This window comes from Poecilia reticulata, chromosome 4 (assembly GCF_904066995.2).
Source record: "Poecilia reticulata chromosome 4, P_reticulata-male-v2, whole genome shotgun sequence".
Taxonomy (NCBI): Eukaryota; Metazoa; Chordata; class Actinopteri; order Cyprinodontiformes; family Poeciliidae; genus Poecilia; species Poecilia reticulata.
This window is the reverse complement of record NC_088833.1, coordinates 26,936,859-26,959,663: the sequence shown is the minus strand read 5'-3', so window position 1 is coordinate 26,959,663 and position 22,805 is coordinate 26,936,859. Positions and strand designations below refer to the sequence as shown.

At 42.2% G+C, this 22,805-nt stretch overlaps 1 protein-coding gene across 1 annotated transcript in view; it reads right to left on the bottom strand.

The window, feature by feature from the left end:
- Positions 1-54: 54 nt before the first annotated feature.
- wwc3 (WWC family member 3) overlaps positions 55-22,805 on the bottom strand; it is a 39,208-nt gene continuing 16,457 nt past the window's right edge. Inside the window, exons 3-23 of the mRNA XM_008407586.3 lie at positions 22,444-22,644; positions 21,209-21,285; positions 18,968-19,047; positions 16,444-16,573; positions 15,580-15,729; positions 14,753-14,826; positions 12,326-12,574; positions 12,120-12,209; positions 10,658-11,223; positions 9,855-9,975; positions 9,024-9,104; positions 8,842-8,928; positions 7,663-7,858; positions 7,423-7,572; positions 5,597-5,715; positions 4,217-4,364; positions 3,966-4,130; positions 3,764-3,856; positions 2,484-2,714; positions 1,795-1,922; positions 55-725 (exon numbers count right to left, since the gene is read on the bottom strand). Coding sequence (XP_008405808.1) covers positions 659-725; positions 1,795-1,922; positions 2,484-2,714; positions 3,764-3,856; positions 3,966-4,130; positions 4,217-4,364; positions 5,597-5,715; positions 7,423-7,572; positions 7,663-7,858; positions 8,842-8,928; positions 9,024-9,104; positions 9,855-9,975; positions 10,658-11,223; positions 12,120-12,209; positions 12,326-12,574; positions 14,753-14,826; positions 15,580-15,729; positions 16,444-16,573; positions 18,968-19,047; positions 21,209-21,285; positions 22,444-22,644 — 3,203 coding nt within the window. The 3' untranslated portion in view covers positions 55-658. The remainder of the gene's footprint in view (positions 726-1,794; positions 1,923-2,483; positions 2,715-3,763; positions 3,857-3,965; positions 4,131-4,216; positions 4,365-5,596; positions 5,716-7,422; positions 7,573-7,662; positions 7,859-8,841; positions 8,929-9,023; positions 9,105-9,854; positions 9,976-10,657; positions 11,224-12,119; positions 12,210-12,325; positions 12,575-14,752; positions 14,827-15,579; positions 15,730-16,443; positions 16,574-18,967; positions 19,048-21,208; positions 21,286-22,443; positions 22,645-22,805) is intronic.

The window sequence follows — 22,805 nt, the reverse complement described above, 5'->3', positions numbered from 1 at the left end:
TTCACTCAAAATGTTTCTACAATTTAAAAAGATATGAATACAGTCTCGTATATATTGAAAGGTACATAATAATATTAACTTTATTAAGGACAAAACAACATAATAAATGGTTACACACATTTTTCATGTAAATATCTCTCAAGATTTAAGTAACAAACAAATATCAGACAATAGTTTCATTTTACTGGTTGTAAAAACACTGGAGTGCTATTTGTTCAAAAGCTACAAAATACATTTCAAAAGCAGGAAGTGTTTCATTTCCTTCAAGGAAAAAAAAAAAAAAGTACTATAAAATAAGTTACAGTACAGTAAATTTGTCCAAACTGACTTTTGTTCCCGTCTTACACCCTTTTGTAAGCACAAACCAAAGTAGGATCAGAAAGAAACCAGGTCTGAAAATCGTCGTCTCACCCGTGGGGAAAAAAAGGAATTACACAGCCAGGTGGTAAAGAACAGTGTGGCGTTTGTGAAAAAAAAAAAAAAAAAAAAAAAAAAAAAAGGCACACAAAGGCTTCTGAAAATGTCAAAAACATTCAGGTCTTCATCTGCAGGTCACATGTCTGGTATCGTTAACAGAAACTGTTCTGTACTTCATGAGCTCAGGGGGAAAAAAAAGGACAAATACTTCATGTTTAGTCACAAAATACATTGGTGAGCCTCATACATCATCAGCTGGCAAAGGAGGTATGTTGAACCTTGGTCTGGTGAAAAAAGCCATCTTCTCTCTGCAGAAAAAAATTAAGCAGATTAATGCAAAACCTGTTAATGAAAAGTGCAGCGTGCATTTATAGTTGACCCCTTTATTTTTATATCCTCCTTTTCCACCTTTACCCAAACAATTCATGTGAGCTTTTGGAGTTTAGCCAACACATTTTACTGAGCCTATTTTCTGCAGCTGTTGCAAACACTGATATAGTTGTGACAATTTATCAGATATGGTAGATCTGAGAGCAACAGAGAAACAGCCGAGAGGATCGTGGTAACTCTGGAGGAGCTGCAGAGATGAAAAGCTCAGGAAACTAAACTATTTTGACCTTTTTTGGATATGTGACAAGAAGGGAAAATAAAGGAAATCAACGCAGCTTCTCATCTTCCCATAAAACTTTGGAAAAATGTGTCAGCTTCATGTTTGGTTCCGTTTTGGCAGCGTTCTGTTTTCTTAACATGAGGCTTGTTGACTATGCAAGAAAGCGTTCACTTGATCTGTGATCACACCCCAGCATCATGTTTTGTTTAAGATTGGCGCATCTCTGTCAAACTTCACCATTTTTCAGTCAAACCTGCCTTTTGGAATAAAAGTTGCCCAATAACAATGGACACCTTCGTATAAAGTGCTGATCTTTTCAGGCCATCATCCCTACTTAAACATACATCGTCTGATATGATTAAAACCTATTGGCTTTCAAATTTACAACAGTTTAGAGTTGAAAAACACTTATGATTTGGCTAAAATGCTCATTTGGCACATTGTTTACACGGTGAAGCTAATTTGCTAGCATTAAAGTGCTGGATTTTTGTTTTTAACAAGCAGCAGAAGCCAAGCAGTACTCCTGGTCTCTTGTTTTCTTGCAGTGGCATGCCTGAAAATGGTTGTCATATCCCAATAATTTACAGCAGGGTTGGTGTGCCAACAAAAACTACTGCTGCTTTAATGAGGGAAATTGTAGCTGCTTGCAAGCAGACATTGTTGGAAACTCGGCAAACAAAGCTATTTTTGCAAGAAGTTTTATGAAAAAAAAAAAAGAATGCATTAAAATTCATGTAAAGTGAAGAGATGTGGATTTGTTTTCCAACCTGAATGTCTGCACCGGCAGGGGTTCCTTCTGGTTCTGCCCTCTCATCTGCAAAACCTCTTTGGAAGCCTTCCTCAGTCTCCTCTCTGCTGCCTCCTCCTGACGCTGCTCCTGCTTGCTCTGGTTGGCCTGCAGGGGGCGACACCAGTCAACTTGCTGCTGAGGGGCAAGCAAAGCTCCCCCGAGTGAAACGTTTCTGCAACAATCCCCACGGAGGTGAGAAGCAGTCCGTATAAGCATAAGCATCATTTCACGCTCTTCCTCAAAATAAAATCTCTTCAATGGCGCTGGTGTGAAGTACGCAGCGGTTATGAAAGCGCACATGCGGTATGGTACACCGAGCACAGCAGCAGCGCGTGTAAACGGTACGCACTGCAACGAATGAACGGCCTGTTAAAAACAATGGCGGACCACATTGTGTTGTGTTTTGCTACTTAACCTGTTCAGGGTAGCCCATTTCCTGACAAGGAAATAAATGTTACATGGACACTTTGTTCATGAGAGACAGGTTTCTGATGTAAGCTAAAGGAAACGGCAAATAAAACACACTAAACCACAGCGGAAATGGACTGCAACTACATCTGACTCAAGGCGTCTTAAACCTGGAACTTTCCCCCTTTTCAATATCCGAAAATAGCCGTCAGTTTTCAGGCAGCGGTCTCGCGTGAACGTCGCCATGTCCGGTTTTACCTGTCTGTGGGCCTCTCTGAGCAGGCAGCGGAAGCGCTCGTCCCTCAGGGCCCAGGAGGGCAGCTCGTTGGCGTCGCTGGCCTGCGGCTCCTCCAGCCGCAGCTTGAGTTCCCTCAGGGCGCTCAGCTCCTCCATCAGCTGCCGCTGGCGCGTCCTGCAGGCCTGGAGGTCCAGCTCCAGGTCCAGAGAGGTCCGCGTTGGCTGCTCAGCCAATGAGGAGCGGTACGACTGCTGCTGGCACACACACGAACACACGTCTTGAACTATACAGCCTACAAAGATGCTGGAAGGATTTATTCAAAAAAACCTGCTTACAATTTTGCTTGAATTTTCACTTCACAGCAAATTGGATAAGAAACATCCAACAAGCTTCACTCTATGGCTGAAACTATTAATCGGCTTTATTGTGATCAATCGATCATTGAAACAATCGTCAACTAATTGATTAATCGTTAAATGTAGCATGCACACTCAAAAAAAAACAGCTGAAAGAACCACACAGAGCAGTAAGTCAGTCAAAAGTGTACAAAAATATATATATTCTTACATTTAAAATGGGGGAAAGCTTTGTAAACATTCTCTACTAAATACACATCAAGTCATTTTAGCTTCACCTGGTTCAAATTCTGTAAAGGAAAAGAAATCGAGTCGAATTTTGCATCTTGTAATGCAATTCTATTAGATAAAAGACTCAAATGGAAAATTTGGCAGACAGTACCAAATATTTGAATCCAAATAATCAGTTAATCATCAGAATAATCGAGTGGTTAACTAATAAAGTAATCGTTAGTTACAGCCCTACTTTATGCATGTGTTCATTATATTAGGCTAATTAGCGCAGGATCTTTATCGTTTAGATTCCTTTTCTACCCACATCTGGCTACTTTGGACATTTTACTAGAACACAACATGTGTAGTTTATTGATGAATTAAAAATGAAACATTTTACAAGTAAATTAATTAGGTGTTCACAATAAGAAATTAGTTTGAACATTTATGGTCAGTGAGTCCCGTCAACTTTGATTTTGGCTCATGGGACAAAAAGACAACAACGTGCCAGAAAGTAAACAAACCTGAGTCTCAGAACTTCTTTTTTTTTAATTATTATTATTTAGGATTATCCTGCATTTAGCTCCATCTTTTCTTCCATCAACTCTAATGTATTCCTGCTGAAGCATGGTCCTGCCACCAAGGATTTTAAAACTTTTTCTTTCATTAAAAAAAAACAAAAACATCCACTTAAAATCCACCTGACACTAAAGTTTGTAAAGTTTCAGCACCTGCTTGTATCGGAGTGTTCTTCTCTCTAGGGTGTTTCTGACAAAAGGCAACTTCTTTGGTAAAGTGGAGCTGTCGCTGTCACTGCGATATAACTGGAAAAACAAAAACAAAACAAAAAACATTTAAATCAATGTTCAGGACCAGAGAATAATTCACACACAGCTTACGGTTCGGTTCATTTTACTTCGGAGCTGAACTCACCCTGCAGACGTAGTGACTCCGCGCGCCAGGCGAGAAGGTGTGGGAACGAACGATGGTGCTGCCCCGCATGAAAGGGGACGCGTGACCCCAGCGACCCCCCCTCTCTTTGGGTCGGACCTGAACCGGCTCCGGGAACGGCGCCTCCGTCATGGTGGCCTTCTCAACCTGGAAACACGTCGGAGTTGCTGAATTCTCATGTTCATGGAGGAAGAAAGCTCAAGAAAAAACCTCGACACAGCTGCAGCTTTTACCTTTACTGAAAAGTGTCTGCTGGGAGTCTGATCGCAGCGCCCCCCGGTGGGGAGGTAGATGCCCTCGGTGGACAAACCCTCCGAGGAATGAGTTGGAAACGCTGTGATGTTGCTGTAGTCGCTGTGCGCAAACTCTGCCTGCCAGCCCCTGGAGAACACACACACTTGTCATGAAAACAAATTACAAAGAGACGTCTTTAACCTGATATCCCAGGTGGTGATGAATGATACGATATCATCTATGATGCATAATTTTCTCGAGGAGACTTCAAGCAATTCAAACCCAAAAACATGATTAAAATTCAAAACGTAGGCCCGTCATTGTGATAAATTTTACTGGACGATAAATTGTCCCAGAGGTTATTACGATAAACGATAACGCTGTTTTATGTAATATATTAACAGCATAATATAGCAACAAAAGATTCTCAAAGATCAATAAACTTCAAATTCTAATGAAAATTTAATACGGGAACTGGCAGACATCTTAATTGTCCAGAATAAATAAAGAAAAATAAACAAATTAAATGAATTATGAGATATCTGAAGATTTTTGTCATCCAGCTTTGGTGGAAAGTATCGAGCTCGTTTTAATTGATCAATTGATTGATTGATTACATCCTTCTTTTGTTTAGATTTCTTTTTCTTTATCCTTACATAATAAATGAACATAATTCTATATAAAGAGAGCGCAAATGGAAAAAAAAATAAAAATTTGCATTCCAGTTATTTCAAATGTGCTTTTACGTCTGTAGATCGTTTCCTAGGCAACAGAAAAGCCACCAAATCACACCCAGTCACGGACTCGTCCAGTTTCATAGCTTCATGTTTTAAATGACCGTCTCCATCCAAAGCAAAACGTGTCGCCCAGTTTACACTTCATTTGATGCAAACGACTCCATTCGACTCGCCTTCTTCAAATTAAACGTTTGTGCAGCAAATAAAACTTCCGTTTGTGCCGCTGTCATTTTAAATATTTCAGTGAATGTTTCCAGAGGTCATCAAAGGTCAGCCAGCCCGTCCACATTTACAAAATCAAGTGAAATATGGCACCAATCAGCTGCGCAGCAAAAGATTTCCATTTGTGGCATTATAATTTTTAGGATTGCATAAAAACAACAAACAAAAAACTAGAGATCAACTCATTACACCACAAAACAGTCTGTATTATTAGTATTACAGTCTGTCACAGACTGTAATACTATAGTATTAAACTTTTGGCACCAATTTTGTTTAATCTGAAGAAGACTGGTGGGGCAACTTCACTCAGGTCTCCATTCAGACTTGAGTGAAGTCTGAATGTTTCTTTAGTTCTAAAACAAAACAGTCTCCCCCCCCACACACACTGGGAGCAGAAGGACTTTACGCTCAGACAGTCACCTCTCAGACGTCGCCTCTCCACACGCGTCCTTCTCTGACCGCTGCAGCTCCAGCTCCGAGCCTCGCTCCTCCGGATGGGTGGAGGTGGAGGAGCGTGACAACAGGGTGGAAACGGTGTCCTGTGATATGAGAGCAAATGCCATCGTCACACAAACTCTTCTTCCTCATGTCAGTGACGAGAAGATATTAGCACAATAAAGATGCGATTTCACCAGAAGGACGTCTTAAAATTACGAGGAAAACTAAGAAAAAAGAAGAAGCTCCACAACAGACTGTCATTTGACTGGTTTGGGTCAGAATGCACTGATAAAACCCATTAAGATAATGCATAATAAACAGCTGTGTGTTCATTTGATGTGCTTTTTAAAATTAAACATGGAGCATCTTTTCACGTAGATGCAACCTGGCAGCATAGAAATTAAAACTGCTTTGATCTGACTGATAAAACAGTATTTAAGCAAACAACTGTTATCTTGACGGTTGTACTGATGTGGCTCTCTAGAGTCTGGAGGGCCACATAAAGAGTAACGATGGGCTGGATTTGGCCCCCGGGCCTCGAGTTTGACACAAGCGTCAGAAGATGAAGTATTACTTTAACTGTAAAACTGACACCAAAGTATAACTTCACAGGATGCTCCGCTTTATTTTATTTTTCGGGTTGGGGTTCTACTTCATTCTCCTAACAATATGACTGGATTCTTTGAACTTCACTGATGTGTCATCAGAACTTTATTCACGGATCAGTACCACTGTATTCTTGTATTATTAGGACTTTGTTATAATTAAAAATTTGAAAAGCCAGTCTTTTGCAACAAACGGACAGACTGTGGTGGACTGAACTCGCGCTCACGACGCCCCCTGCAGGTGGTGAGTCATATTACACAGCAGAGTTTGTTGCCATTGGTATAAAAGTACTGAAGTCACTCAGTCGTTTTCACATCCTGCCACATTACAACCAAAACCTTCAGTGCATTTCTTTGGGGGCTGGAAGCGATCGACACAACGTAGTGAGTGATCATGAAGTGGATGAAAAGGTCAGTTTTAATTTTTATTTTAAAAAACTTAAAATTAGAGAAGCGAGGTGTGTGTATTCAGTAGCTCCAACTACTACACGTTTTGCCAGCCTTTGCATATCTACAGACTAAATTTAGGTGCGGAGTTTGACTGGACCATTCCAACACGAACACAGTGGAAGGCGACCCTCGGAATCATTCGGGTGTTTTACAGTATTTTTGCATTTGGCTCCATTCATCTCCCACCACCACCAGGCTGCTGCTGCTGCTGCTGCTGTTCTCCACAGTGGGAACAGTGTACAGTGTTAAATTTAAACCTCCATGTAGACCAAATGTTGAACTCAAGCTTCATATGATCAGAACTAATGTTTGGATTTAAGATTTTATCACAATACTTCTTGTGATGGTGATAAAAATTATAAATTATTGTGTTTTTGCTCAACTTTATAACTGTAAAAACGGTAATTATACCTCCACAAATATTGTTCTTGAAAAACACCCCAATTTGAAACAGGATGCAGCTTACAGAAATGTGTAATTTATATCACTAAACTGCACACATTTAATCATGTTTTAAATTATTTAATGCAGTTTAATCATTTAAAACACGATTAAACTGTTAATTGAAATTTATGAGGTGATAAATCAAGTAACACGTTTTTCACCATAAAAATGATAAATGTCGAATACTAATGTGCCGCTTCTCAAATATGCACAACTCTGCTTGAAATTTGTGGCCTTGACGCAGAAAAGTTAAAGGGGTGTGAATAGTTTTGCGAGTCGCCGTTCTTCCGCGTGGCTGAGACCGTTTACCGTGGCTCTGGACCGCGCCTCGTCCTCCTGGTTGTCATGGGTCCGGCGGCTGAGGGTCCTCTGCGAGTCTGTCAGCATCTGGACCCGCAGACAGTGGTAAACCATCTCGGCGCTTCCCTCGCAGTCCGCCAGGCTCAGCTTGGCCGTGCCCTGCGGGGGGAACGACGGAGGGACACGGTTCAGGAGGGGAGTCTGAGGAGGCGCGCGGCTTCAGCAGCGACAGCTTCCTGTCAGACCCACCAGGAGCTCCTCCTGAGCCTGGGGGCCCAGCGAGCAGACCGACAGCTGCAGGGCGCACACCGCCAGCGCGTTGGCGGGGACGGGGATGCGGAAGCCTTCGTTGAAAGTCATCTGGCTCTGCGGCTCCAACGCGGTGCAACAGTAGAACGCACAGGCCCTGCTGGCGTCCAGGGGAATCAAGTGGACCTTCACAAACCTTCAGGCAAACAGCACAAGAAAGGCTGGGTTATGCTTCAGGCATCTGGATCACACAGATCTAAACAGGGTTCATGCTGAACATGTGAAGAAGAAGAAAGCATTCTCAGTAGTTTGATGTTTCATTTTGGGCTAAGGTTGACAGACTGGATTGTTTTTCTCATCTCCATGGCGTTTCTGAAGAAAATCTGAAGATTTTCTTTTCTTAATTTTGTTGGTAAGAAACATTCGGTATGCTTTACCGCCACCTACTGGTATGGAGTGTGGCTCAAAACATCCATTTTATTTTTATTTGTTTAGTATCAAAGATCATATTTAACATTAAGTAAATGTTTCATTTTGCGTGACAGAAAAGTCCCCACGGGGAAAAAAACTCCACAAAAAAAAAATTAAGACCCATGATTAACGTATTTAAGACTAAATTACTTTTTATTTTTCTTCTCAATTATTCGAGGTCTTATTTTAGACATACAAATTAAAACTTTAAGAACGAATGGACACTAATTAGTGGAGATCCACAGCTATGCTGGGAGAATCTGACAACAGAAAGCTATTAATGAAAAATGTAATGTTTTCAGATTCAATTCTTTGAACTGGACTATTTGAAAGGGAGTGAATAGAAATGTGCACAACACTTATGCCAGTAAAGGAAACTAAAAAAGTAATTCTGCACTAGTGTGCGTCGGTCTGTCAAACACAAAATTGGTATGTGAAATAGTTGAAAGGGTGTGAATATTTCTGTATGTATTGCAGTTTAAAGTTACCAATTGTGAGAAGAAACAAAAATCAAAAAATGTATGCTTGATATCTACATGAGCACCAACTGGCAGCTCATCAGAGCAGAAAAACCATCCAGTGTCTCAGAGTCAGATTTTATCATTTCAATAAGAAAACCAGTTCTGTAGTCACAGACTTGAGCTCCCTTCTATTCTGCATTTACAAAAGAAAATAGTCACTTTAATTGCAACAGCTGAAAATACTCACACTTTATAGCTTTCTCTCACATTCGAACAGTTCAGATTCTTCAGCTGCAGCACATGCAGCCGCAGAGACCGAGAGGTGGATTCCCACCTGTAAAAACACAAACAGAAAACATGAGGTCATGTGGGAAACTGATCCCAGCCCGACTGCCGTCTACAAACGCTCTTCGACCAGAACAGACTTACAGCAGTCCTAGCTGGATCTGGGTGGGCTCGCTTGCAGGGGACGCCTCTTTGGCGTATGAAACCTCGTCGTACTCCTCTGGCCTGTGGAACCAAAAGACAACGCATCCGCAGGTTTCAGTAAGACAAAGTGAAGTATTTTCAAGACCCTTTTGATGCCTCCTTGAATGAAATTTAAGACATAAAACTCTGTTGATGTCGTGCGAGATTCTGCTGCGTTACGATCAAACGCAGCAAAAACATGAACATTCCTGGGGCCTGTTTGGTTTTGTGTTTCTCACCCTGCGTGTGTGTAGCTCTACAGCTTTCACCCTCATAATGCGGAGCTTTAAAGTTTGCTTTAGCACAGAAAGTAGCAGGTTTGCCAACAGAAGTCGGTCAACGGTGAAAACAAACAAACACGAGCCAATTGGAGCTCAAACTGATCTTTGGTTTAGAGGCAAAAAAGCTAGCTAGCTAGCAGGCTAGCCAGGGTAGATTAGCATCCTTTTCTGTCTGATAGAAAAGTTCTGAGAGAAAGAAAAAAAATACGACATGACCGGGATTAAACAGTTCTGCCACAACAAAATTTAAGACCTGTGATTCAAGGCCAACTTGCATCTTTCATGAATCAGACATTTTTTAGCAATTAATTTTAGACCCTTGAATTAAAGACTTTTTAAGGAAAATCTGTTTTCTTTCCATGCTGAAACAAGTTGCAGAAATCACTTCAGGACACGCAGTAGTTGAATCAATTTCTAACTAAAGTGATTCCTGTGGGGATTAGCTGTAGCTTTCAATTCAAAGGCAACAACATATTGCTCCCGTTAATGTTCTGTTTAACAGCTCTCTCACCTTTTACCCCACGCCTCGAACACGCCGCTGTCCGTGGCTAGAGCGTCCTCGGAAACCCCCGCCGAGACTCGCCTGGCTCTCCTGCTGCTCCGGTTGGCGCTGTTGCCCCGTAGCGTCACCCCTAGCAACAAAGGAGTAGAAAATCTGGATATGCTGCGGCTGAAGCGATTAATTTAGTAAATCGATTAATTGTTAACTGGAGTATACAGACTGGGAAAAAAAAAGCAATCTGTTGAAACAAAAACACCACAAGGAGAGCAGCAACAAAGCCAGAACTGTACAGAACATGCAGAACACACTTAGTATTTACGATGGAAGAAAAAAAGGTTGTAAATATGTTCAACCCAGAACTCCTCTAGTAGCAGCATAGTTTTAGCTTCACTTCTGTAAAAACAAAAATGTAGCACTTTTTGCAATCCGATTTTTAATTGGTTAATAGAAGTGTCAGCAGGTTAGCACTATGCTGTATAGATGGCAAGTCAAACAGGAAGAGCTGAGCTTCTCACAATGATCAATCATCCACTAATGGAATATTCTCTTATTGCAATTCAGGAAGTGAAATGTTTATTTTATCAATTAATTTTTAATTATGCACATATTTTAATGCATTTCTAATTGTGTACAAAAAAAGGCTTAAAATATAAAAAAATAAATAAAATCTACAGAGTGTTCCAAATTTTTTATCCGATGAATCGTCAGAATAAATAGAAAAATTGAAAGCTAAAATAGTTAGTTGCAGCTCTAAAATATTCCAGATTAGTTTCTATAGTTTATAGGAGGGGAGAGGGCTGCGCTGCGTCTACCTGTGGAGGTGAAGGCCGTCTGAGCCCCACTCTCTCTCTGGCTCTTGATGTCCAGCTGGTGCAGCGCGGAGAGGCTCGGCATGTCCTCGCCGCCCATCAGGACGCCGTGCGACACACTTTGCGCCCTCAGCTCCTCCAGCAGGCCGCGCCCCGCCTGCTCCATGTACTCCTCTGTCATCTGGGTGAGGGGGCAATCCGGCGGCGCAGAGTGGTACGGCGTGTCCATGGGCGAGCTGGGCGGAGACAGGGACGAGAGCGAGGAGCGGGAAGAGAGGGAGGCCAGGGACTGCGGGGTGTCGTGGGAGCGCTTGCTCTTGCTCTGAGCCAGGTGCTCGGTGTTTAAGACTGAGCAGTCTCTGGACGCGCTCTCTGGGGGCAGCAGGTAACGGATGTGGGGGTCGAGGGGCTCCGCAGTCCCCTCGTGGCGCTCGTACTGCGGCACGCCGTAGATGTCGCTGAAGCTGATGGAGCTGAGGGAGCCGCGGCTGGACGTCAAGGAGCCTCGGCTGGAGGCCAGAGAGCCGCGGCTGCTGCTGGAGGAGACCGTGAGGGAGCTGGCAGACAGGCTGGGGACAGACCAGAGATGGCTCTGAAGACACTGTCCAGAGTGGTTTTTATTCTCTATTCTCAGTTCACTGACTGTAAAAACACAGCTTAGTAATAAAGTATGGATTTCCACTACAACATGAGCTAGAAAAGCTCTTTAAAAGGGGAAGAATGACAATTCCTGTCACATAATGCTATTTTATAGCACAACTATGCTACTTTAGTTGCTATAAAAATGCTATATATATATATCAAATATGGCTTAAAATGAATTTGACTTCATAATTGAAATTGGGCCTCTGTCTCTTTAAGAAACTCCTGCTTTATCTGAAACTCTGCCTTCAGGAAGTCATCACAACATGGCTCCTTTATTAACTCTTTAACCTCTTCACTAGTGTTGAACTAAGCAGTAGCTCCTATAATGAGCTCAGCAGTTCCACCAAGTGTTTGCTAATTGCTGCTGGCTAATCTGAAGGAGCTGAGTGGGGGAATCCCAGGGGAGAGGTGTAGGGATGCTGGAAACATCTGAGAAGGAGCTTTGCCCTCGAAGTCAGGACTAGGTCCACTCAGGTGTTTTCCAATGGTTGCCATGGAGATTAAAGGATTTCTCAAACATGCAAGAAAGAATCAAGGCAACACTCCAGGTATGTTTTTGATGAGAGAACAATATTTATAACGTGATCTAAAGCTAAAAAAAGTGGATTTTACATGATACTGTCCCTTTAAGAAGGATCTCCTGTAAAGTGACCTGATCAGAGGTATTTTTGAGTGGAAGTTTGTTTTTGGGAGGATTCTTGGTGAAATATTGACTTCGAACACAAACAGAAGCAACGGCCATGAAACGAAGTTGTTAAACGGCTGAGTAGCTCATGTGAGGCTGCCTGCTTTTGCAGGAAAGCAGCAGCGTGTGGCTCACCTCTTCAGCTGGGAATGAAGGTAGGTGGTGATGCGCGTGGCCTCCTGCAGCTGCCTGAGCAGGACGTTCCTCTTCTCCTGCTGCAGCAACCTGTCGGCAGGAGAAACCAAAGCGCAATGACAACATCAGCCGACTTGGTTGATGTTGTCAAACACGCAAGCAGAATCGGCCTCGAGGGATTTGTGTTCTTTTTCCTGCCATCTTACCTCTGATTGGCTCCCTGGCTCTGGATGATGTGGGCTCTCTGCACCTCCTCCTCCAGCTTGGCGCGCTCCTCCTCCAGCTGCTGCTGCGTCTCGGCTGCAAGCGGCTGCTTGCTGACCAGGATGAGCTCCTGCAGGAGGGCCTCCTTCTCGCGCAGGAGCTGCAGGAAGTCCCTGTCGCGGTCAGCCTCGGCACGGCCCGACCAGCTCTCGCTGTCGAGCTGCGCGAGTTGGTGCTGGATGCTCTGCACCCTGACAGGACAGCAAGACAGTCACTTCTCTCATTTACTCCTCATACTTGGGACTTGTAGTCAGGAGTGGCCAAGTACAGCTACTTTTTTCAGTCATGTTGGAAGGAAAAATTTGAGTTGCAAAGTTCACATGCTGAGGTCCAGAAGGAGACCAAAAGAAACCAAACATTTATTTAAATACTAGATATGTTAACAAGCTAACGGTTTCAGTTTTGTGCAGTTATTCCATATACTTAAATCAGCTATGATGAAAATTGTCGTGTTACCACAAACTTTAGTGTCTCTGGTTATCCGAGACAGACGACTGCAAAAATTGACAGGCCAGTGTAACGCTACAAAGTGATATTCACAGAAGTTTCCCATCCAATCTGAAAGAGCTCGAGTTATTTTGCACAAAAGAAAAAAGAAAGCTGGCAAAATGTGCAAAGCTGACCCTTCAGACCTGCGGTTAGCTCAATACAAATCCTAGTGTTTTGTTTCAAAAGCCTCTACAATCTAAGTTGGTGCAGAAAAATCAAAAACAGGTAGACTTCCAGAAACTAAATTTAGTATATGACATTTTAAGTTTTCCATACTGCAAAATATTATAATATATGAGGGGGTACCCAAAGGTTTTCAGACTGACGCTGTTGCACGCGCAGTTTTCGTAGTACAGGATTCTGCCGCCAGGTATTTGTTCAACCACGCCTTCTCAATCAGTGTGCCAAGCGGCGTTGATGTGGAAGGTTTCGTCTACCCGCAGTGAATTTTATTTGGAAGAGCTGTTTTGTCCAGCAGTCATTTTTCTTCATGGAGATGTTTTATGAGCAGCACGTGGCTGAAGCTTTGCTTCCTGCTCAGGAAAAAAAGCATCGGAAACCGTTCAAATGTTGAAGACCGCTTACAAGGATGACGTCATGTGTCAAGCTCAAGTTTACTCGTGGTTCACCCGCTTTAAAAACGGTGAAATGTCAATTGATGATCAATGTGAAGCAAAACTTCACAGCCGCGTGCTGCTCATAAAACATCCCCATGAAGAAAAACGACGGCTGGACAAAACAGCTCTTCCAAGAAAAGTTTTCAAGGTCAGATATAATTTGAACTGAAGTTAGCACTTTAGCTATGGCTAAATACCATATTGGTGTAGTGCTATAAGGTTAGGGAAACTACCTTTTTAGTTAGTTAAGTCCACCACTAATTTTCAATTTGTTGAATTTTAAAAATAGTAGGAAAAATATTTTAGGTAGCAGGTTTTTGTAAAAGTAACTCTTCCTTTATCTAAACAAATCCAGACATGGAAAATGGTAAAAACAGACTGAAGCAACAGACATTTTTTAACTGATCAACTTCTAATAAATATTTAATAATAAAAGTTTTTAAAAAGCCACTTGTAACCATCTACACAGAGTAATATTAACTCTGCTGGCAGAACTCAACATGCGTTTACTCTGAACAAGTATTTATGGCAACAGGAAGTCAACAGCGCTCGTCCTCCACGCTGCGACCTGCTGCCTCAGCCCGTCCTCCTGCAGGTGGAAACCGACTGGGAGGTTCACTCAGATCTGAAACAATCTCAGGAATCGCTCTATCAGCTGATAAAATTATTGGTTTATATGAGCTGGTTTTCAGAAGAAGTGACTCAGCATGAAAGTTTCCCTTCTTTGCTGCTCTGACTCTGATGTCATGGCTTGGCGCTGCCATTGGTGGGTCCCCACAGAAACATGAGTCTCATAAAAACGATTACAATTGAGCCGGTGTAATGACACGGCCTTCTTTTTGTGTCCCCAATTAGACGACACACAAGCCCTTTTTTTGACACCGCAGTGTCAAGCGCGGTCTAATGGCGTCATTTAAAAGTACAGCTTGTATTTTGGGCCACCTTGTGGAGGACCAGGCTGTGCGCTGCGGCTGGGCGGTGGGCAGTCCTATTCTGGCTGAGCACACAAAGGCAGCACACAGTCAGCAGCAGCAAGGCCAGCAAAGAATGTGACCACCCAGCTCTTTCTGCTGGCCAGACATCCCTCAGCGGCCGATGGACCCAAATACTATTCATAACTCGTCCTCCCACCCTTCCAGGGGGCAGTATTCGGAGGTGGTGGTGGGGAGGGGGGTGCGTTGCTACAGGGGTTAGTGATTTGGTGCTGCATGCTTCTGCGTCTCAGTGCTACCCCTGACAAAACAAACAGCTGGGCAGACTTACTTCTTCTTGGCTTCTTCGTACTGCCAGTTGAGTTTGACTTTGTCCACCAAATGGGAAGAATCTTGGGAACCGTACTTCAGAAAGAAAGGAAAATGTAAAACGTTAACATGGCCTGACAACTCAGATGAGCACTGAAACGATTAATCGATTATTGAAATAATTGTCAACTAATTTAGTTACTGATTAATTATTAACTGGAGCATACAGAGTCAAAAAAATGCCATTTGCTGAAAGAACAAGACACTCAGAGCAGTAATTAAGCCAAAACTGTACAAACATTTAAGATTAAAATAAATATCTGAATATGTTCTAGCCAGAACTCTGGTAGTTTTTAGCTTCATCTGGTTCAAATTCTATACAAACCAAAATCTCCTATTAAGCATCTTTTGCTGTCCAATTATTAATAGATTAATTGAAAGAAAATGTCAGTCAAACCATAAATGATCAACATACAATGAAGAAATGTGCTGTTATTCCATTTTAAACAATTACAAAGGTTTAAACTTTTTCTTAAAACAGGACTTAAATCACTTGTTTACTTGCATCTTTTAACATGTTTACAATTATGTATAAATTAACTTAAATGGTTGAATGAAAAAAAATCAGGAGAATTTGCCCATTTTATTTTAGCTGATTAACCGTTCAATTAATCAATAGAACAATCGATTACAAAAAAAAAAAAAAAAAAAAAAAAAAAAATCAATAAGCTGCAGCTCTGATAGCACAACTCAAACCTGCAAAGTTATTCGCTGGAGACATTATGAGATTAATACATGCAGCCGACCTCCGTATAAATCAGATATTAAGGAAATTACATGACCCCTGACCTCTCCCATGATGTCCGTCTGGCAGCCGGTTTCGCAGTACTGCTGCGGATTGTACAGGTTGCTGGTGGTGGCGGCGCTGATCGCCACCTCGCTGGCTGCGTCGCCGATGGACAGGCTGCTCTGGAAGTTGGCAGTCAGCTTAGCCAGGCTCTGGAAAAACAGAATATTCAGATAAATCTTCACATTCAAAAGAAAGACATTCAAACAACTTCAGCCTGAAAGCAGACTGAAAAAATCAACGAAACCCTTAAACAGGGGTGTCCAAAATCGGTCCTTGAGGGCCGGCATCCTGCACGTTTTAGTTCTCTCCCCAGTGGTAACAACCTTTTCAGCTTGTCAATGTTCTTCTTAGGCCTCTAATAAGCCATCATTTGATCCAGGTGCATTAAACCAGGGAGAGAACTAAAACATTCAGGATGCCGGCCCTTGAGGACCAACTTTGGACACCCCTGCCCTTAAACGACTTCCAGAGGCTGTTTGACCTTCATCAGACGTGTAAAAGTAGAAAAGTTTTAATCTTTAAAAGAAACATGAAGGTCAGACCGGTAACTAAAGACAGGAGCTTCTGAAATATTGTTCTCTGGACAGAAAACATGTTTGGCATAAACCAAATACTGACATCACTAAGTTTTCCTATGCTGCTTTTTTTTAAATATACATTTTACTTATTTAAAAAAAAAGATAGTTTCTTGTTTGTTTTCATCTCCAATTAAAATCAGTTCTTTTATCAGAGCTAACAATGTCTGATGGTTTCGTCACTCAGTGGAAGCAGAACAGTAGACAGAAACGGACACTAGAGGTCAGCATCAAATATGCAAACTGCTGCTGCGCCTGCCGTGGGTGGAGTGAGGAGGAGGCAGTCACCTGGATGAGGTCCTGCCTCTCCTTCTCGCCTGTGCTGATGGACTTCTTGATGCTGCGCAGCTCGCTGAAGATGGCCTGAGCCTCGTCCAGCTTGTAGTTCGTCTGACTGGAGGACATCTTCCTATCAATCCTGAAGGAAAACATCAAACATGTTCGCTTAGCAGACGAGTAGCTCTTAAGCTTTCATTTGATTCACTTCCAGTATCTCTGAAGATGGTGGCAGTGAATCACTATTTAGGCTACATTTGCAGTTTTGTGACAAAATACAATTGCGTATTTTTTTCCTACCTGATAAATAAAAACTATTTCAAATTGATTTTAACCGTTGTATTTTCGCAAGTCATTTTGTGAAACTTGACAAAGAAAATCAAAAACAAAAGGAATCTGTAAGGGAGAAAGAATTTCTGTGGGAGGTTTCGTTCATCAATAACGCAACGGTTTATTTTTAGGTTTTGGGTCGTTTCAGTCATGAGACACCGGAGGTGAGATTCTTGTTTTCAGACGTTCTTCCAGGCTTTCCCAGGTTTAGTAAGCGAGATGTGATTTTTACAGCCAGCTCACTCACAATGCGCCAACAGGAAGTGAATAAGTCCAATCACACTGCAAGGCTCCTCATGTGTGCAGACATTGCGCTTTTTCACATTAGACTTGTTATATTTAGAAAGTCTTTTTACGCAAGCGGCCGACAATGTAGAAATCAAGTTAACTTCAAGATAATAAATCTGAAAAATGTGTCATGCATTTTTCATATTAAGCAGGCATTTCCCAAAACTTCTGAACATCGTTTACTAAATACTCAAAAAAATGCCATTAGGTGAAATAAAGACAATCAAAGCAGTACTAAATCTGTGTGCATAATATATACATTTTTCATTTAAGATAAAAACCTCGGGAACATATTCTACTCAGAACTCCTAAAGTGGCATAGTTTTATGTTCACATTTACAAAGGAAATGCTACGAAAAGGATTTAGTTATTTATTTGCACTTTTAAATGATTTTCTAATGCATAAGAAAGGCTTATGTGGTTAAAAACAAAACATCTGCAGAATATGCCATTTTTAAAAATAAATCCAATTAACTGAGTAATCGATAAATAAAATAATGGTTGGTTGCATAAGGCGCGGCGTGGTTAGCTCTCCTGCTAACTTCATTCTCCTTCAGAAGCAGGTTCTGTCCATCCTGACCCAGAAACAGGCTTGGCTTTGTCTCTCCGCTCCAACCCTCTGGTGGAGCCTGCGAGGTTCAAACTTATGTCCCCAGAACAAAAAAACTAAATAAATTTAAAAACTACCGCTCGGTGCCAACCACCCTATAGGCTCGCATTTCCTTCAATCTGCCGAGGCGTGACGACAGTCCTCCAGGATGTCGGCTGGACAAGCCGTGAAAGCGTTTGTGAAACTCGCAAAGATAAGGAGGTGCAAAGATGAAAGATAGCCTAAACCCCAACTCCTGACTTCTTTAAGGGTTGTAGTAACGATCATCATCGAGTGGATTTGGTTTGGGGGGTGGGTGTACACCAGAAACTGTTTATCAGCTTATCTGATGTGGTGAACAATTTGCTCTATTGCTGATCACAGCTAAAATTAACCAGAAAAAACAAAAACACAACAACAGCCTGAAGGGTCACTCCTGTTCTGAACCCGAGCAATCCGCACAGAACAATGGGACACGCACAGACCAGCAAACAAAGTCACAGACACGCCTAGAGCACGTATACACATCGCAGCACTCAATGTTTCTTTTTTTGCAAGCTGTGTATTCTTCCCGGCTATTCTGGGAATCACTTGAGTTGCGTATTATCTAAGAGATAAGGAACTTCTTTGCCAGGACTCAGGAAGTGCAGAGGAATTTGCAGCCAGATATCTCTGTTTTTGAAAGCCGCTTTAGAGCCCCCCCTCCCCCCAATCCCCTCCGTGGAACAACTTCCTCTCCAGGCTGAGCCTTGGCTCCCTGCACTCCACTGGTGCATCCTCTTCCTGAGGTGGAGTCCCCTTTTCCATCAAAAAGAAAAAAGAAAAAAAAACTCCCTCCATTTGGCTTTTCTCAAAAGCTCTCTTTTCCTCCTCTCGCTCAGCGAGGTGGAGCTTCTATTTCTAACATGAAATTTGGAATGGCTCAGAAATCTTCCCAGCACAGAGAGATGGTTTGTGTGTGTGTGTGTGTGTGTGTGTGTGTGAGTCTGAAAGCAAAACATTAAAAGAAAAAAATAGAATCACATTCATAAATCTTCTGAAAGAACCTTCCTCCTTTCAGTCATTGGAACTACTTTAAAGGGTGTTTTATATGTTAAAGGGCCACTTTAAACCTTAAAAAAAAATCTGCAATCATTTGGAGGAGAAGAAGAAGAGGAAGAGACAAACAGGGATGAAGCTGAACTTTGTGGACAGAGGGAATAAAAGAGGGAAGAGGCCGCTGGGTGGGGAGCAGCCGGGCCAAGTGTAGGAAGGAGAAGGTTGGCTGTGGGAGGAAGGGTGGACCGGGAACGAACACACACAAACACACAGAAGCAGAGAAACACTCACTCCTGCAGGGTCTCCACTCCCATTTCCTTATACTGCAGCTCCTGCTTCACCTGGGCCAGCTCCTGCTTCAGTCTGGAAAGCTGTGGACACAAGCAAGCACCGGGTTACCATGGTGAACAATGGACTCCTCTCACCGCCACAGACAAAAACTGCCGAATCATGACTACTGGCACGGAGGAATGCTCGACTGTTTGTACAGAGGTGCACACACACACACACACACACACACACACACACACACACCTCTCTTGAAGAGGTTTTGGACTTAAGTGTGGAAATCTTGACCCCGACCAGCCGACAAACGTGCACCGGCTTTAAGAGTCTTGAAATTCAAATCGGAACGGATCAATAAAATTATTTAGCACTGCTCAGCATTGCAAGAGAAACTCAAAATAAAAACTGAGATAGAACATACTTAGAAGTGATTTTCCAATCAAGTTCTCACTAAAACCAGGAAGTAAGAGAACACCTATCCAGTTTTACAGTCCTTGCTCAGAGAACAGACATTAAAACATATTTGTTGTAGTTTATAAATCACTGAACGGCTTATCAACCTTCCAGACCTCTCAGGTCTTCTGGTTCTGGTTCTGCTCTGCATCTCCAGAACCAAACATGGAGAAGCATCATTCAGCTTCTATGTGTCACTAATCTGGAACAAACTTCCAGAAAACTGAAAAACTGCTAAAACACTGACTTACTAAAAATCAAGGCTAAAAATCCACATGTTAAGAGTCGAGTTTGATTCATAATAACTGGAACTTTGATCAACATATTTGAGGTAACCCTGAAAACATCCTGACGGTGGAATCGGACATGACTTTTTGACCGTATTTTCTTAGCAAAGGATGAAACTACAAATTTTCTATCACCGCGTTTCTAAAAGCCATGAGACGGTAGAGAAAGTGTGACCGGAGGAATCTCCAGCTCTGTGGAGCGCAGCGTTACCACCAAATCACTCAAAGTTAATTTCAGTCTAAAACGCGTAACGTGGTCAAACGGCATCAATACTGCCACAGGTAGGCAAAACTAAAATGCAAAAACAACATAATTAAAGTAACGCTCTGCCACATTAACAAGCAGATATAGAGATGCATCAATCGGATGATAGTAAGTTTTCACTTTCCTTGTGTCCAACTGGTCGATTTGAAATTTTGAACAAATTTATTTCCCCAAAGAAAAACACAAAGAAGAAACATTTCAGGTCGTTTATGAATCAAATAGAAGATCTAGATTTGCGTCACTCAGGCTGGCAGCACATTGGAGAGGATCGTTTACTCTGACGTTTTTTTTCTGTTCTGGATGCTGAGCAGCCGGGTTGTTTTTGGTCAATACTTTTTACACTTTCCTCATTTTTTATGATGTGTAACCATAGCAACAGGGCGGTTTACAACTGATCAACATCGCAAAAGCAGAAACCATAGATAACCAGCGTCTTCAGTCATAGGTTTCTTCAGATTCACTGTAATACAGACTGCTACAGGAGATCCTTCTTGCCCACAGCCATAACCATCTACAACAACTCTGAAGAAAACTCAATGATTAAGAATTACAGCAGCATTTGATTTCCTTTTGGGATAAATAAAGTATGTTTTAATTGAACTGAATGTAAATTTATGCAACAAAGCACAGATTACCAACCTGTTTCTGACCAACTGTGTAGTTTGTTACTGGCACTTATTGCCCCAGATAAGTGGGAGTTCTTTGTTTTGAGACATTTTGTCTTATTTACTGGTCTGAGCAGATCAAGGAAAATTGGGCCAATTTTGATTTTTGAGTGATTGATCGATGCGTCTCTGATAAAATGTAACCAGCTAAAAACCTAAATTGGCAAAAACCTGAACGTCTGACCCCACCCTGCTGAAGAATGGCTTTGGAATAATAATCAGTTCTTATGCAGCTTTAAAATCTGGGATTTCTTCGTTATCTGGACGTGTTTTAACAAGGCTCTAGTTCGCTTCAGCAGACGGATTTACACAGCGACACCCCCCCACCCCCCACTCATTTTTTTGAGGCACAACTCTTTGCTTTAAAATGACCCCGATCCAGGAAATACCCTGACCCGTGCTATTGATCTCAGGGTTAACATCCAACCTTGCCCTGCGAGTCCTGGGTCTCTCTTGACCCTTTGATGATCTCAGTCGTCCTCCTGAGGCCCCAGACCAGAGCCATGGTATCCTGCAGGGTCCACACCCCAGAGCCCCCCTCAACACATCCCATTGTTCTCCATCGATAGCAACTCACCCGCTCTCGTTTGCAGGCTATTTCCACTTTGATTTGATCAGGGTCGTATTTCGCACTTGAAGACGAGCCGGAAAAAGCTGCAGACGCATAAAGGAGAGAGAGAGAAGAGAGTTAGTGGTTATGGGTTTAGGGCCGAGCTGTGATAGTGAGGTCTCCTCGCGTTTCCTGGGAGTCGAGCCCTCCTTGAAGCGTTGTGTGAGGGGGTCAGCGGGTGAACTGGGTGGAGGTGCTAAAACAAGAGGGTGGAGTGAGGAAAGAAATGAGGATTTGGAAGAATTTCTATAGATTTAGATCTCCCCCAGCAGTGAGTGAGGAGTTATGAGTGTAGCATGTCCAGGTCAGATAATGAGGACAGCTCACAAAAGGGTGGGCTATATAGATTTAGAATTTTATGGCAACGATACAGATGTTACTCATTTCTTAGCTAACTGAATGACTGTGGCTTACAGGTGGGCGTGTATCGTATTGATCACAATAAAAATGTTGATCGTTGTAACAATACATTTTTCGTCACTGATGTTTAAGAAAAAAAACGGACATCTGAAATGTTACTTTTGCCATTTTCTCCAGTGTTTCGCAAGAGCATCAGTCAATATTGGTAGATTCAAAAGTATGATTACTGCTGCAATTTAGTGACAAATCACTTTAACTGGCAGGAATCTCATTTCAAATGGGAATGTTTTTCAAGAATATTTGCGTTTGTGGCACTATGGATGCTGTACCATGCCATCAGAGCCACACAGTTACCCAAGATGTAATGTTTTTTTTATTAGTCTTTTCTCATCACAAAAAGTGCCACAAAATATCAAGATAAAATTCGAAATCCTTCTCGCCCAGGCCTACTGTGACTGCATGGCACAGCATTCGAGGCACCACAAACAAATATAATTCTTGAAAAACATTCCCATTTGAAACTGGCTACTGTTCAGGACCCAATCTTACTAAAAGTAGTGTGATTTATGTCATTGAACTGCACACAGCAACTGCATTTTCACATTTGATATTTATTGATGCAGTGGAGAAAGTAGCAAAAGTAACATTTCAGATAATACTGTCAATTTAGTTTTTTTATTTACTGAAATTCACAACTGAAATTCATCGTGACGACAGTGAATCAAAAATGATAAACGTCACAATAAATGCCCGATTATGAGCTCAGGTCATCGTTTGTTTACGTGGGATCCTCATATATTCTTCTCTCCCCTCCATCCAGTCTTGACATGGGTGATCCTTACTGCTGGTGGTGGAGTGGTTGTCCCCAGAAAGCTCGTCCAATCGCAGCATCTCCCGCTGAGCCAGCTCCAGTCGCTGCTGCTTGATCAGGTACATCTCCTTCTTGGCGTTGAGGGCCTCCTGGGCCACCACAAGGTACTCCTTCAACATGCGCTCCTGCTCCTGCCGCCATTGTGTCCGCGGGTTCTCGATCTGGGTGGTTTCTGGCAAAAAGAAAGTGAGATTCATCAGCGATAATTGATAGTTTTAAAATTAAGAAATACTTCAAAATAATTTTCTTGTGAAATTTGATCATTCAAATCAAATAACTGTGTACCAAAATAGCACATAGCAAACCTAAATGGTGTTTCTTGGGTGTTAATAA